Source organism: Pithys albifrons, chromosome 11 (genome assembly GCF_047495875.1).
Source record: "Pithys albifrons albifrons isolate INPA30051 chromosome 11, PitAlb_v1, whole genome shotgun sequence".
Lineage (NCBI taxonomy): Eukaryota > Metazoa > Chordata > Aves > Passeriformes > Thamnophilidae > Pithys > Pithys albifrons.
Genome location: NC_092468.1, coordinates 26852389 through 26864885, shown reverse-complemented (window position 1 = coordinate 26864885; position 12497 = coordinate 26852389). Strand labels below are relative to the sequence as shown.

The following is a 12497-nucleotide window of genomic DNA, read 5'->3' as shown; positions in this document are numbered from 1 at the left end:
TAGTGTAGCAACAAAAATGTTTCCATATATTCATGGAACCAAGAGCATCATATTCACACTTACCCTTCAACTACTGCTAGTTTGTTGTCCATGATCCCTGCCAATGCTGCTGCAAGTTCTTTCTTGATATGGCCTACCTGGTCTCCATTCACATTGTTTACTTTCACTGCATTTTTATCATAAGGATTATTTGGCTCCCTCTGAAGTGCAACCATTTCATTATTATTAACCTAAGAAGGCAAAACAAACAAAGACCCAAATACATTCATTTAATTGCAAATTAGTTAAAGAAATATAACAAACCTAAACAGCATGAAGCTTAAAAGACTATTTTGCCAGAGCACTCTGTTCAGTCAACCTAATAAACTACTACTTCCTCAAAATACCAAACACATTACAGAAGAGTTCCCTGATAAATGTCAGTGAGTTTAAAAGTATTCCTGAGAGCAAGAACTACCTTCAACAGCTAACATGTTGTAAAAGGTAATAAACATCCTTTTTTTGCTCATGTAAACAGTTTAAAAACCTAATTTCTTGGTTTCAGTCACTTTCATTAGCATTATGTGAGTGAGCAGAGCTACAAAACAACTAGATTTGAAAGCTTGCTATCTTAATTAAATTTTGAACAAAAGTTTTCAGATTAAGAACTTCTCTTTAAGAATGTAAGTTAGGGAAAAAATGCAAAAAACCACCAACTCTTAGAATTATACTTGGTCAGGAGTTTTATGAATTTCCGAAATTTATTTAAATTTTATTTTTTGAAGCTGACAACTTTTATCTTTTGCTCTGTAATTTATCAAGCACTTACAACCCCTGTGTAATATCGTAATCCAACAACACTTCCTCGCAAAGTTCCATATAAGATAGCTGAGTCCGTATCCTCCTCTGTTCCAGAGGTGTCACCTAGAGAGTCAAAGTCTTTCAATCCAAGACTGGAGCAAAAGTCAGAAGAGGAAAAGCAGGAATAATTTCTCTCTCCACTCCAGGTGTTATCTTGAGAGCATTCTCCTGAAGAGTCTCTGCAAAGACAAATGCAACATATTGGACAATAATTTCCTTGTAATCATTTACCTCTTTATGTATGGCTATCTATAAACTCATTTTATGACTTTCCTCACATAACACTTACCTGGAAACATTTAAAAAAGTTTTATATTAGGTGAAAACTTTGTCTGCCATTTTTAATCCCAAATACAATTAATTTAAGCCAACTATAATACGGAGCTGACAACTGACCAAACTGCAGTATTTGTGCATTCCATCCTACTTTTACTCACAGGATCTTTGTGAACATTACGAATTCACATTTAGTTGTATCTCTAATTAGATCTGGCACAGCAAAATTTCCTTGTATTTTCTTAACACAACTTTTTCTCATCCAAGAAAAAGATTAAAATGACCCGTTTGTAACTGATTAACTCCGTATGACTTTACATCTGTATCCACAAATGCTGCAATGCTAAAACAACTGTTCCCTGCATATTTACTTAGCTTGCCTGTGCACCTTGACATCCATTACAACTTTATTATAAACTTTAGAGATAATCCCTTACTGCAGCCTAACCGGGGTAATTACACCTACGCATGTCTCATACAAACTCCTGCCAGGGCAGATGCTTTTGGGGAAGGGATACACCTGGAAATTCACATCACTGGCTACCAAGAGATGGACACGTTCCTGCTCAGTAACCAATGTGTGAGCAAAGATTGAAACGCTAATGGACTGCTTCAATCAAGTAATACATAACAGTGAAAGCTCAGTATGTAACAGTAACGACTTTTGGTAGATTTCAAAACTATCCTACTGTGCTGCTGGATTACTTTAAGAGTAAAATCAATTAAAATGCTCCCCCATACTATTCAGAGCCTTGCACAGCAAACTTTGGGATTTTTCTCCGAATTACACCTAAAATTACCGTATTATCAGCATTCTATTTGACAGAAAAAAAAATCAACCATTTAAAAGGCTTTGCACTCAGCTTGTAATGAACACCTGAAGTAAATTTGCTCATCGAAACCAATTAAAAGGAATAATAATAAAGCTTATTGTTATGGGATAGAAGCTTTGTGGCTATCTAATAAAGTTAAATTTATAAAGCTTACCTGGTTTTGAGGAACTAAGGCTGAACTGCAAAAATAGGATTGAAATACTTTTGCTTCATGTATCCTATGGGACTGTACACTATTTGGGAACGTCCTCAAATGTATTTTGTAATGTACCTTGTGATTTCCATAAAAGGTGTAAGGTTTAAATATAAAACAACATTTATCGGGGATGGGTGGATAGCGTGGACCCCGCGTGTCCTAAAACCACGTGCAGCCAGACTGTCCATCCCATTTTCGTATCTGAAAACATCACAAGACCACTATACGATCTTCCGAAGAGGAAAAGAAGACCCCAGTCACAAGGCAGATGTTGTGGAAGAAATCGGTTATGGAAAAAGACCCCAGCTGAAAAGAGGAAGTAAAAGGACTATAACTTGTGACTGCAAGCTGCCAAATCTTTGCCAGTCAGGGAGAAAAAGGGAAGTTTCTCCCTACTGAGCCCAGCGCTGTGACTTTGCTTAGTTGCCTATTAATAAAATACTTTCAAATTTTACTCAAAACGACTTCGACTCAATAATTCGGTCAATTTTACCTATAACAAGCTCATTGCAAATGCGCCCGCGAGGGGTTATTCAGGAGCCACGGATGCCCCTGCCTGGCGGAGACGCGCTCGGGGGTCCCGAGGGGAGCGGCCCCGCGACCCCGGGCCCCACACGGCCTGCCCCGCGACCCCGGGCCCCGGGGGCCCGCACGGCCTGCCCCGCCCCGCCCCGGCCCGGCTCCGCCACCGGCTCACCCGGGCCCGCTCCACGCCATGGCCTCCCCCGGCGCTGCCGCGGCCCGGATCCCGCGGGGCCTCCGGGCGCTGCCCAATGAACTCCGCAGGCGGGAAGAGGCGGCGCCTCCGCGCCCCTCAGCCCGCGCTCAGGGCTGTGCTGGCGGAGGGAGCGGCCCCGCTCGGGGGTACCGAGCCCCTCTCGGGGGTACCGGGCCGTGCCACGCGCTTTACCCGAGAAGTGCTAGTGGTAAAAGAACCTGTACAGTGGCAAAGAACGCGTGCAATCAGCTGTCACTTACAGACAGAATGTCCACGAGTTTGCAAAGATGCCAAGAAAATGAACGAGGATGCAAAGGGCAAAGCATGAGGTTGTTAGAATGTGATTTTCTGAAGGGTTATGTTGTAATAAAAATCTGACTTAGGAAGCAGCATCTCAGCCACACTATAGGTAAAAAGCATATGGTACACTAATTTAGGCACAAATAGTAATGTTAACAATCATTGAAGCATCTATGAGCTCATCCATGATCGTCACGGTCAGTGATAATCAAAAACATTTATAACCTTGCAGAATAGAGCCTTTGGAGGCAGTATTTTCATGTCACAACTGAAACCACTCTGAAGTCTCCTACAGCTTTTCCCAAAAATTGTAAGAGTCACCTGCAATTAAAATCAAACAGATACTTGCCATAACCAATAACAGATGAGTGAAACAGAATTTTTCTTCTTTGCTGGGCTAATGTTAAAAAAAAAGAAAGAAGGAAAAAAAGAAAAAAGAGGGTGAGTTTTAAAAGCTTCTTCTTCTAAAAACTGAATACTTTCACCCAGCATTCCAGGGTACCATTCCATTCCGTTAAATAACTGAAATTCTTTCACAAATTCGTTGAGGCAGACACTACTATTCACTGAAATAAATGTTTTGCAAAACACACATTTATGTAGCAGTCTTTTTGGATGAACTTGGATGCTAGATAAAAGAAAATGATACAGTTTTATCTAAAGATGCAGGTTGATGTCAAAAAAAACCAAAATCCCAGCTTTTCACTAACTCATCCTTCAAAGTATGCAAATAAATTTTGTATAGATTATCATTAGGGCAAACTGTTCCAGCATTAAAATCTAACGTATCTGATATATAAAGTCTGATGAAATTAGTCTAGTTTAATAGTAGATTTGCCAGACCAACTCTGTCAGGTTGATTTTTGACCAAATTCTATGTGAATACATAATTGCTTCTCTTTAAACTTATATGGATATTGTTATGGTCTTAGATGGTTTAAGGTCCTTATTCCATCTTTTATAAGCCAATTGTAATTTTGGTCTATAAAGATCTCTCAAAGAGAAGTGCAGTTTTCTATGCAAGACTGTTTTTCATTCGATTACTGACACTTTCTTACAGATTCAGTGGTTCAAGATGGAGCTTAAAATCTGTCCATGTACCCGTTTTAGTCAGTGCAAATTTACAGGTCACAAATACTGAAATAAAACTTCTGCTCTAGATTTTACAATTAAAGCTATACACTTATAGGGAAAGCTATAATAAGGCAGGATTCTGGAAAACTATGAGATATTTTTTTGAGGATAAAATAGATAGATCATTCTCCCATAAGGACTTGCACATTCATCAAAACCAAGAATCACAAAGAGTTCATTTATAGTAATTTTCTAACAGAAGCTCTTCCTCAAATTGGACTTCTTCCTAACTATTAAGCAATGCATATGGAAGACCAAAGGGAATATTACTCGTGGGCCAGCCAGGAGACCTGGGAAATGGAGTCTAACACTGAGCTTCCAACATCCACAGTTTCATGAAAACTTACAACAGAGAATGTCTTGCTGTCAGAAATGCTAAGACTGGTACAGTTCACTGCTTTTCCTTTTACATATCACTTCAAGATTGCTGCACATTTGAACAGGAACAATTTTAAATATCAAAATCCTTTCAGAAACAAACACTTTTTCTCATTCATTTATACTGTTTATTATCCCCATACTGTTTCTTTAACACCTCTCACTCCAGTAATTTTTCTTCTTTCATACAAAGCTTGCAAGATTTTTGTTACCTTCTCTGGAATATACCAGAAACACAGACTTAAGTCATCTATAAAATAACAGCATATTCCAGTCTGGTTATTTTCCAATCTGACATGATCAATATGGCTATTTGCGTGAACAGGTTTTGGGGGCGTGGGCTACAGGGGTGCCTTGTGTGAGAACCTGCTGCAAGCTTCCCCCATGCCCGACAGAGCCAACACCAGCTGGCTCCAAGAGACCTGCCATAGGCCAGGGAGAACGTGCTCCAGGCATGAGAGCAGAGACTCCTCTGCAGCCCAGGGAGCAGCCCATGGGGAGGCAGCTGTGCCCCTGCAGCCCAGAAGCACCAGAGGGGAGCAGAGACTGACCTGCAGCCCATGGAGGAGCCCATTGCCAGAGCAGGTGGGGGCCCAAAGGAGGCCATGACCCCGTGGGAAGTCCACGTTGGAACAGGAGAGAGCAGTCCAGGCTGGAGCAGGTTTGCTGGTAGGACCTGTGACCCCCACAGAAGCCACACTGGAACAGCCAGTTGCTGAAGGACTGAGCCTATGGAAGAGACCCATGTTGGCAAAGTTTGTGAAGAGCTCCAGCCTGTGGGAGGGACCCCATGCTGGAGCAGAAGTGTGAGAAGTCCTCCCCTTGAGGAGGGAGCAGTAGAGACAAGAGAACCTGTGATAATCTGTGTCACTGGGGCAGGGAGAGGTAGAGAACTCAGGTGTAAAGCAAAGCCTAGGAAGAAGAGAGGGAGGAGTGAAAGGAAGATGGTTCAAGATTTTGGTTTTATTTCCCCTTACTTTACTCTGATCTCTTGGGTAATAAATTAAGCTAATTTCCCAATTCAAACCTGGTTTGCCTGTGATGGTCATTGCTGCATGATCTTTCCCTGCCCTTATCTCGACCTACAAGCCTTTCGTTGTATTTTCTCTTCCCTGTCCCATGTAGGAGAATGATGGAGTAGCTTTTGTGGGCACCTGGCATCTAGCCAGGGTCTGCCCACCACAACAAACAAAATATCTGACAGTGATGGAATATTGAATCCTTTTAGAATTTTTTAAGGGACTTCTTTTTCTATGGTAATTTCTTTTTGAAGAATACATGAGAAAGGCTGAATACACAGTCTCTCTTAGAAGGTCTGCACTTAAAAATTATAGCTTTGAGAACTTACTTTCTTAAGACTCATTTTGTAAAGTGAAAGAAGTGGTCTACAATGACACCTCCTCTCCCTTCTCCCTTTGTTGATGCTCAATATTTTTTTTCCATTTTTACCATAAGCTGGCAATGCTGCAGAGGCCTCTTTTTTTCTCTTCTGTGGGCCAGTCATTGCTTTAGGTGTAGGTCAACACCCTTTCAATAAAGATTTATGTCCATGAAGAGTCAAGGCAAAAAAATCTTCCTGACTTCATATGACCTATCAGGCTAGAATGGTTAAGGTATACAAGAAATTTAGTTACAAAGACTATATAAACAAGTTTGACACATATAAAAGGTTAGTACTTGAACACAGTCAAGCCAGTTAGTGGTAAAAGGATAATTTATCATTCAAAAGCTATCTTGGCCTATGTATACACAACTCTTTCCAGCAGACAGTAGAATTAATAGCCCAACAAAAGTTTTGGCCATAGAACAGAATACAATTCTGTGCAGAATTCTAAACACAGAAGTACATCAGAAATAAATTTGATAAGCTTCAGTTGGGCAGTGTTAAGGGGAAAAAGTGCATTATGAGAGACACAAAAGATCTTGTCTATTATAATTAATAGCAATTTCGTAATTTTTATTTTTACCAGTTCTCATTATTAATTGCAAATCTGTCATTTCCTTTTCTCTGAGGAGACAGGAGAGAAGGGGGGGAAAGAGGACAGAAAGGAAGGGGAAAACCCCTACAGGTGGCATGGCTGCTAATCGAGAAAACGAGTTTGCTCACTTCAACTCTGGACATCCAGCCTGGACAACCAGCGGCGCCTGTCCAGCCGCCACCCCTTCTCCGCCCGCCGGGCCCCCCTCCCGCCGCCGAGGGTCGGCCCCGCTCCGCCCGAAGGGGGCCCGCCCGCCGCCGAGGGTCGGCCCCGCTCCGCCCGAAGGGGGCCCGCCCGCCGCCGAGGGTCGGCCCCGCTCCGCCCGAAGGGGGCCCTCCCGCCGCCGAGGTTCGCCCCGCTCCGCCCGAAGGGGGCCCGCCCGCCGCCGAGGGTCGGCCCCGCTCCGCCCGAAGGGGGCCCTCCCGCCGCCGAGGTTCGCCCCGCTCCGCCCGAAGGGGGCCCGCCCGCCGCCGAGGGTCGGCCCCGCTCCGCCCGAAGGGGGCCCGCCCGCCGCCGAGGGTCGGCCCCGCTCCGCCCGAAGGGGCCCGCCCGCCGCCGAGGTTCGCCCCGCTCCGCCCGAAGGGGGCCCCGCTCCGCCCGAAGGGGGCCCGCCCGCCGCCGAGGGTCGGCCCCGCTCCGCCCGAAGGGGGCCCGCCCGCCGCCGAGGTTCGCCCCGCTCCGCCCGAAGGGGGCCCGCCCGCCGCCGAGGTTCGCCCCGCTCCGCCCGAAGGGGGCCCCGCTCCGCCCGAAGGGGGCCCTCCCGCCGCCGAGGTTCGCCCCGCTCCGCCCGAAGGGGCCCGCCCGCCGCCGAGGTTCGCCCCGCTCCGCCCGAAGGGGGCCCCGCTCCGCCCGAAGGGGGCCCGCCCGCCGCCGAGGTTCGCCCCGCTCCGCCCGAAGGGGGCCCGCCCGCCGCCGAGGTTCGCCCCGCTCCGCCCGAAGGGGCCCGCCCGCCGCCGAGGTTCGCCCCGCTCCGCCCGAAGGGGCCCGCCCGCCGCCGAGGGTCGGGCCCCGCTCCGCCCGAAGGGGGCCCCGCTCCGCCCGAAGGGGCCCGCCCGCCGCCGAGGTTCGCCCCGCTCCGCCCGAAGGGGGCCCCGCTCCGCCCGAAGGGGGCCCGCCCGCCGCCGAGGTTCGCCCCGCTCCGCCCGAAGGGGCCCGCCCGCCGCCGAGGTTCGCCCCGCTCCGCCCGAAGGGGCCCGCCCGCCGCCGAGGTTCGCCCCGCTCCGCCCGAAGGGGGCCCCGCTCCGCCCGAAGGGGCCCGCCCGCCGCCGAGGGTCGCCCCGCGCGCTCTCCCGCCTCGAGCTGCTCCCCCCTCAGCCGGACACGCGCCTGCACGTGTTGGGAGAACGCGCACGGCCAATCAGCGGGGCGCGCTCGCGCGCACTCCGCGCGCGTACGGGCCAATGGGGAGCCAGCGCCTGGCGCGAGGGGTGCGAGGCGGTTTAACGGCCGCAGTCCGGGCCGGGCGGGGCGCGGTGCAGGACGTGCGGTGGCGCAGCGGAGTTCGTCAGCTTAGCCAGGCACCATGGTGGGGAACGGGATCCTCGAGGCTGCGGGGGAGGACGGCCGCTTGGGAGGGGGCTCTGCTGCGGCAGTCACGGGAGGCTGTGCGTGCACGTGCTGCCGCAGGGCCTGCGGGCAGTCTCTGCTTGAAGTCCCCGCGGTAGCACTGTGGCCGGCTGGGGAGGAGGAGGCAAATCGGCGTAAAGATGAATAGTTCAGGGAAGGCGAGACATAGAAGGTGGCCCGTAGCTATTAAGGGATATGTGGAAGTGCAAGGGAAGGCTGTTCGTAGTAGGCACTGGCCGCGGGGAGAGGCGAGAGGCAAATGAAATACGCACCAGGATGCGCAGAGAGCGGGACAGCGCAGGGCGCTCCCGGGCCCACCCTTGGCGCCGCCTCCGGGCTGCCTTGGCGCGCGGGGCGGCGCGTGCGCGGAGCCGCGGCCCTGAGGGAGCGCGTGCCGAGCGCGGCGCGCGGGGCGCAGCCAATCGCGGGGCGGGGCGGGGCGGGGCCCAGGCCTGGCGGCGGCGCTGCAGGAGCGGGGAGTGCGGGGCGGCTGTCAAAGAAATGGGAAGGAGCAGCCCGAACTCCTTGCTTTTGCTTTTCCAGCCCAGCTTTTCCCTAGATACACTGTAACAGTAAACTCGAAATGCGGCTGATTTCTATCTCGGATATAAGACAAAATTGAGGTACTGGGAGATGGAACACACATGGCACAGTTGCTTAGAATCAAAGGAGCTGGCTAGAAATGGGCAGATGGCATTTGATTTGGAGTCTCAAACGATTTCACATAAAAGTGTGTACGAAAAAAATTACATATGAATTGTCAGAGGCTAGATACAACTATGATTATTATAAAGGAAAACATACTGAGTGGTCCTGTGCAAGAAAAATTCTTACAACAGTTACTCAGTACGTGCTTTGGCAACAAGTTAAGGAAATTTTGGAATATTATATTAAAAAGTCTGCCAAAAGCTAAAAGAAGGTGAAAAAGGGAGTAGGCTGAATATTAAAGATCCATGTGTGGCATCGCAAGGGATGACAAATCTTTATTCACCCTGTGTGTTCATAGGGACTAGGGTGCCTTTAGGATCTTCCAATATTCTCAAAGTCAGTGCAGGTCCGTAGGGTGAGTGGTGTATTGCCAGCAACAGACAAAATTGTTTTCTTCGATTGTAACTCAAGAGCAACTAGGGAGTATTGCAGCAGAGAAAGATCATGGAAAGATACAACTCACAGATAGCTAAGTATGAGAATAAAATCTAGAAGCAGGTAGCTCCATGTTTTATTATTGTTCTGTTTTAACTTTGCAGCGTGAATGCATTTCCATCCACGTTGGTCAGGCTGGTGTTCAGATTGGCAATGCATGTTGGGAATTGTATTGTCTTGAACATGGGATCCAGCCTGATGGCCAAGTGCCTAGTGATAATACTATGGGACGTGGAGATGATTCATTTAATACTTTCTTCAGTGAGACAGGAGCTGGTAAACATGTTCCGAGAGCAGTGTTTGTGGACTTGGAGCCAACCGTAGTTGGTATGTACCCAGCATTAAAGGTCTTCAGTGGAAAAGTGAGCACCCTGTATGCATTCCTTACTGTCTTTTTTTTGTCTGTTAAGAACACTGTAGATTTTAAAAGATGTGTGTCTGGATGCTGTTTTGACATTTGAGGTTATTGTTATTTGAAAGAAATTAAATAATGGTCTAGAGGTAACTATTTGGAAAAAGATAGAACTTTTCTACGATCTGGATAATCTTTCCAGACTGCTGCACTGCATCCAGAGTTTTCTTTGATTGCCGTCAAGTATCTTGTCTGTACCTGTATGAGTGAACTCTGTGTTACTCGAGTACAAATACTGCTATGTGTGTGCCTGACAGTTACCCCTAAACGAAGGGGCTGAAGTTGTGCCAACTTGTTAGACTGGTCAGACAAGCTGTGTTTAGTCAGAGATGCTGCCTACGCTCTTCTGACCCATGTCAGAACTACACTGTGTGTAGGCAGTAGGCTGCACACACAGAACGGAAGAGATCAAATTTATGATGTGTTTTGGATTTTTTTGTAGATGAAGTACGTACAGGCACATACAGGCAGTTATTCCATCCTGAGCAGCTCATTACTGGGAAAGAAGATGCAGCCAATAATTATGCCAGAGGCCATTATACCATTGGAAAAGAGATTGTTGATCTTGTGCTAGACCGCATTCGCAAACTGGTAAGAATTCATGCTGCAAGTTAGTATTTAAAATAATTGATACAGCTGTATAGCTGTGTTTGTTGATGGGCTTTTGGTTTGGGTTTTTTCACTAAGAATTTTGTGTATCCTTAATTGTTTAAACCAAAACAAAATAAGCCTTTTATTTCCCTGCATGCCCCACTGCCCTTTAAATAAAAATTCAGTTTTTATTATAACAATGTAAAATTAACAAACTTATGACAGAAATGCTTTGGAATTATTATTTTAATACTGATATCTCCAAAACCATCAATAACTTTTTTTCTCTCCCATTTTTTCCCACCCCATTATAGGCTGATCTGTGCACAGGGCTGCAAGGTTTCCTTATTTTTCATAGTTTTGGAGGAGGCACTGGTTCGGGATTCGCATCACTGCTCATGGAAAGGCTCTCTGTTGACTATGGCAAAAAATCTAAACTGGAGTTTGCAATTTATCCAGCACCACAAGTTTCCACTGCTGTAGTGGAACCCTACAACTCAATTCTAACTACCCACACAACATTAGAGCATTCAGACTGTGCCTTCATGGTAGATAATGAAGCCATTTATGATATATGTCGACGTAACCTGGATATTGGCCGTCCTACTTACACAAATTTAAACCGATTAATAGGGCAAATTGTTTCATCCATCACAGCCTCACTGCGTTTTGATGGAGCCCTTAACGTAGATCTGACAGAATTTCAAACTAACCTGGTTCCATACCCACGAATTCATTTCCCCTTGGTAACGTATGCCCCCATCATCTCTGCTGAAAAAGCGTATCATGAGCAGTTATCCGTGGCTGAAATTACTCACTCTTGCTTTGAACCAGCCAACCAGATGGTCAAATGTGACCCTCGCCATGGCAAGTACATGGCCTGCTGCATGTTGTACAGAGGTGATGTCGTGCCCAAAGATGTCAATGCAGCCATTGCCACTATCAAGACTAAACGTACCATTCAGTTTGTGGATTGGTGCCCAACTGGATTCAAGGTATGTAGCTTTTTAATTAAGTGCTTGATATCTGAATGATTAGGAATTGTGTAGTTTTTAGATGTAGCAGTCAGGTTAAAATATTGTAATGTCACTGTTAAATATTTTGATAAAGGGCAAAATAACTAAGCTATTTTATTTGTAACTGTGGTGATTTTTGATTTTTAACAGAAATTAGTCTTTTAACCTTAGTACTGCAAAAGAAAATTTCCCATTTGTTTTCTCAAAGGTGGGCATTAACTACCAGCCTCCAACTGTGGTGCCAGGTGCTGACCTTGCCAAGGTGCAGCGCGCTGTGTGTATGCTGAGTAACACAACTGCTATTGCTGAAGCGTGGGCTCGGCTGGACCACAAATTTGATCTCATGTATACTAAGCGTGCCTTTGTGCATTGGTATGTTGGGGAAGGAATGGAGGAAGGAGAATTTTCTGAAGCCCGAGAAGACCTGGCTGCCCTTGAGAAAGATTATGAAGAAGTTGGCCTAGACTCAGTAGAAGCAGAGGCTGAAGAAGGAGATGAATATTGAGAAAACTAAAGCCTGTTTTTACAGAAAAACCCTAAAGCCTGTTTTTACAAAAAAACCCAAACAGTTGCAGAACCCTGTTCACTTGTTTGTTTTTAAAGAAAGTTTTCAAATGTGTTTTCAAATAGAGTTCTAAAGATTCTATTGTCTCTGGTTTTTTCTTCTTCACTATTAATGTGTGCATTCACTAAGGAAGGACCATTTGAGATTACAGGTTTTGGTAGCAGATGTGTTACCTGCTTTAAAAGTGCATTGTAATTTTTACATTCTTACATTGGCCTAGGAAAAAAAAACCCAGTTAACACCAAGGTTGCGGGTTTGATCTCCGTATTAAGGAGTTAGGATCCTTATGGGTCCCCTCCAACTCGGAATGTTCTGTGAAATGCATTTTCTTCACTCCTGAATCCAGAAAAGGGGATGAAACTTAAAGATTTTGTTTGAGGTTTTTTTGTGGGTGGTTCGTTTTGGTTCTTTTCTACATGTTCTACATAAAACCAGGAGCAAGAAAAGGGGCAACACCTGTTACAGATTGACAGAAATGATTTTTTTTCAGAAGTATTTTTATCTGTGGAGCATGCAGTGTACACCCAGCATATGGAATTGTGAAGAAAGA

General features: G+C 46.5%; 2 protein-coding genes across 11 annotated transcripts in view; one reads left to right on the top strand and one right to left on the bottom strand.

Annotated features, from left to right (window-relative positions):
* The window catches only part of HLTF (helicase like transcription factor), a 34011-nt gene extending 25423 nt beyond the window's left edge, over window positions 1–8588 (bottom strand). For 3 of the 8 annotated variants that reach the window (XM_071566975.1, XM_071566976.1, XM_071566977.1), the window contains exons 1-4: window positions 6125–6268; window positions 5227–5587; window positions 809–1019; window positions 64–230 (exon numbers count right to left, since the gene is read on the bottom strand). In XM_071566975.1, coding sequence (XP_071423076.1) covers window positions 64–230; window positions 809–1019; window positions 5227–5587; window positions 6125–6179 — 794 coding nt within the window. In that variant the 5' untranslated portion in view covers window positions 6180–6268. Of the gene's footprint in view, window positions 1–63; window positions 231–808; window positions 1020–2842; window positions 2952–5226; window positions 5588–6124; window positions 6269–6782; window positions 6872–8492 lie in introns of those variants that run through there. The other 5 variants (XM_071566978.1, XM_071566982.1, XM_071566981.1 and 2 more) reach the window with 5 other exon arrangements.
* On the top strand, window positions 7046–12026 carry LOC139677205 (tubulin alpha-3 chain). 3 transcript variants are annotated; one of them, XM_071566986.1, is made up of 5 exons: window positions 7731–7780; window positions 9468–9690; window positions 10218–10366; window positions 10681–11361; window positions 11591–12026. In XM_071566986.1, the coding sequence occupies exons 2-5, from the start codon at window positions 9588–9590 to the stop codon at window positions 11885–11887; spliced, it is 1230 nt and encodes a 409-aa protein (XP_071423087.1). In that variant the 5' UTR covers window positions 7731–7780; window positions 9468–9587; the 3' UTR covers window positions 11888–12026. The 3 variants fall into 3 exon arrangements, with proteins under 3 accessions (XP_071423085.1, XP_071423087.1, XP_071423086.1); XM_071566985.1 differs by lacking the exon at window positions 7731–7780 and adding an exon at window positions 7784–7862; XM_071566984.1 differs by lacking the exons at window positions 7731–7780; window positions 9468–9690 and adding an exon at window positions 7046–7571.
* Window positions 12027–12497: the final 471 nt, after the last annotated feature.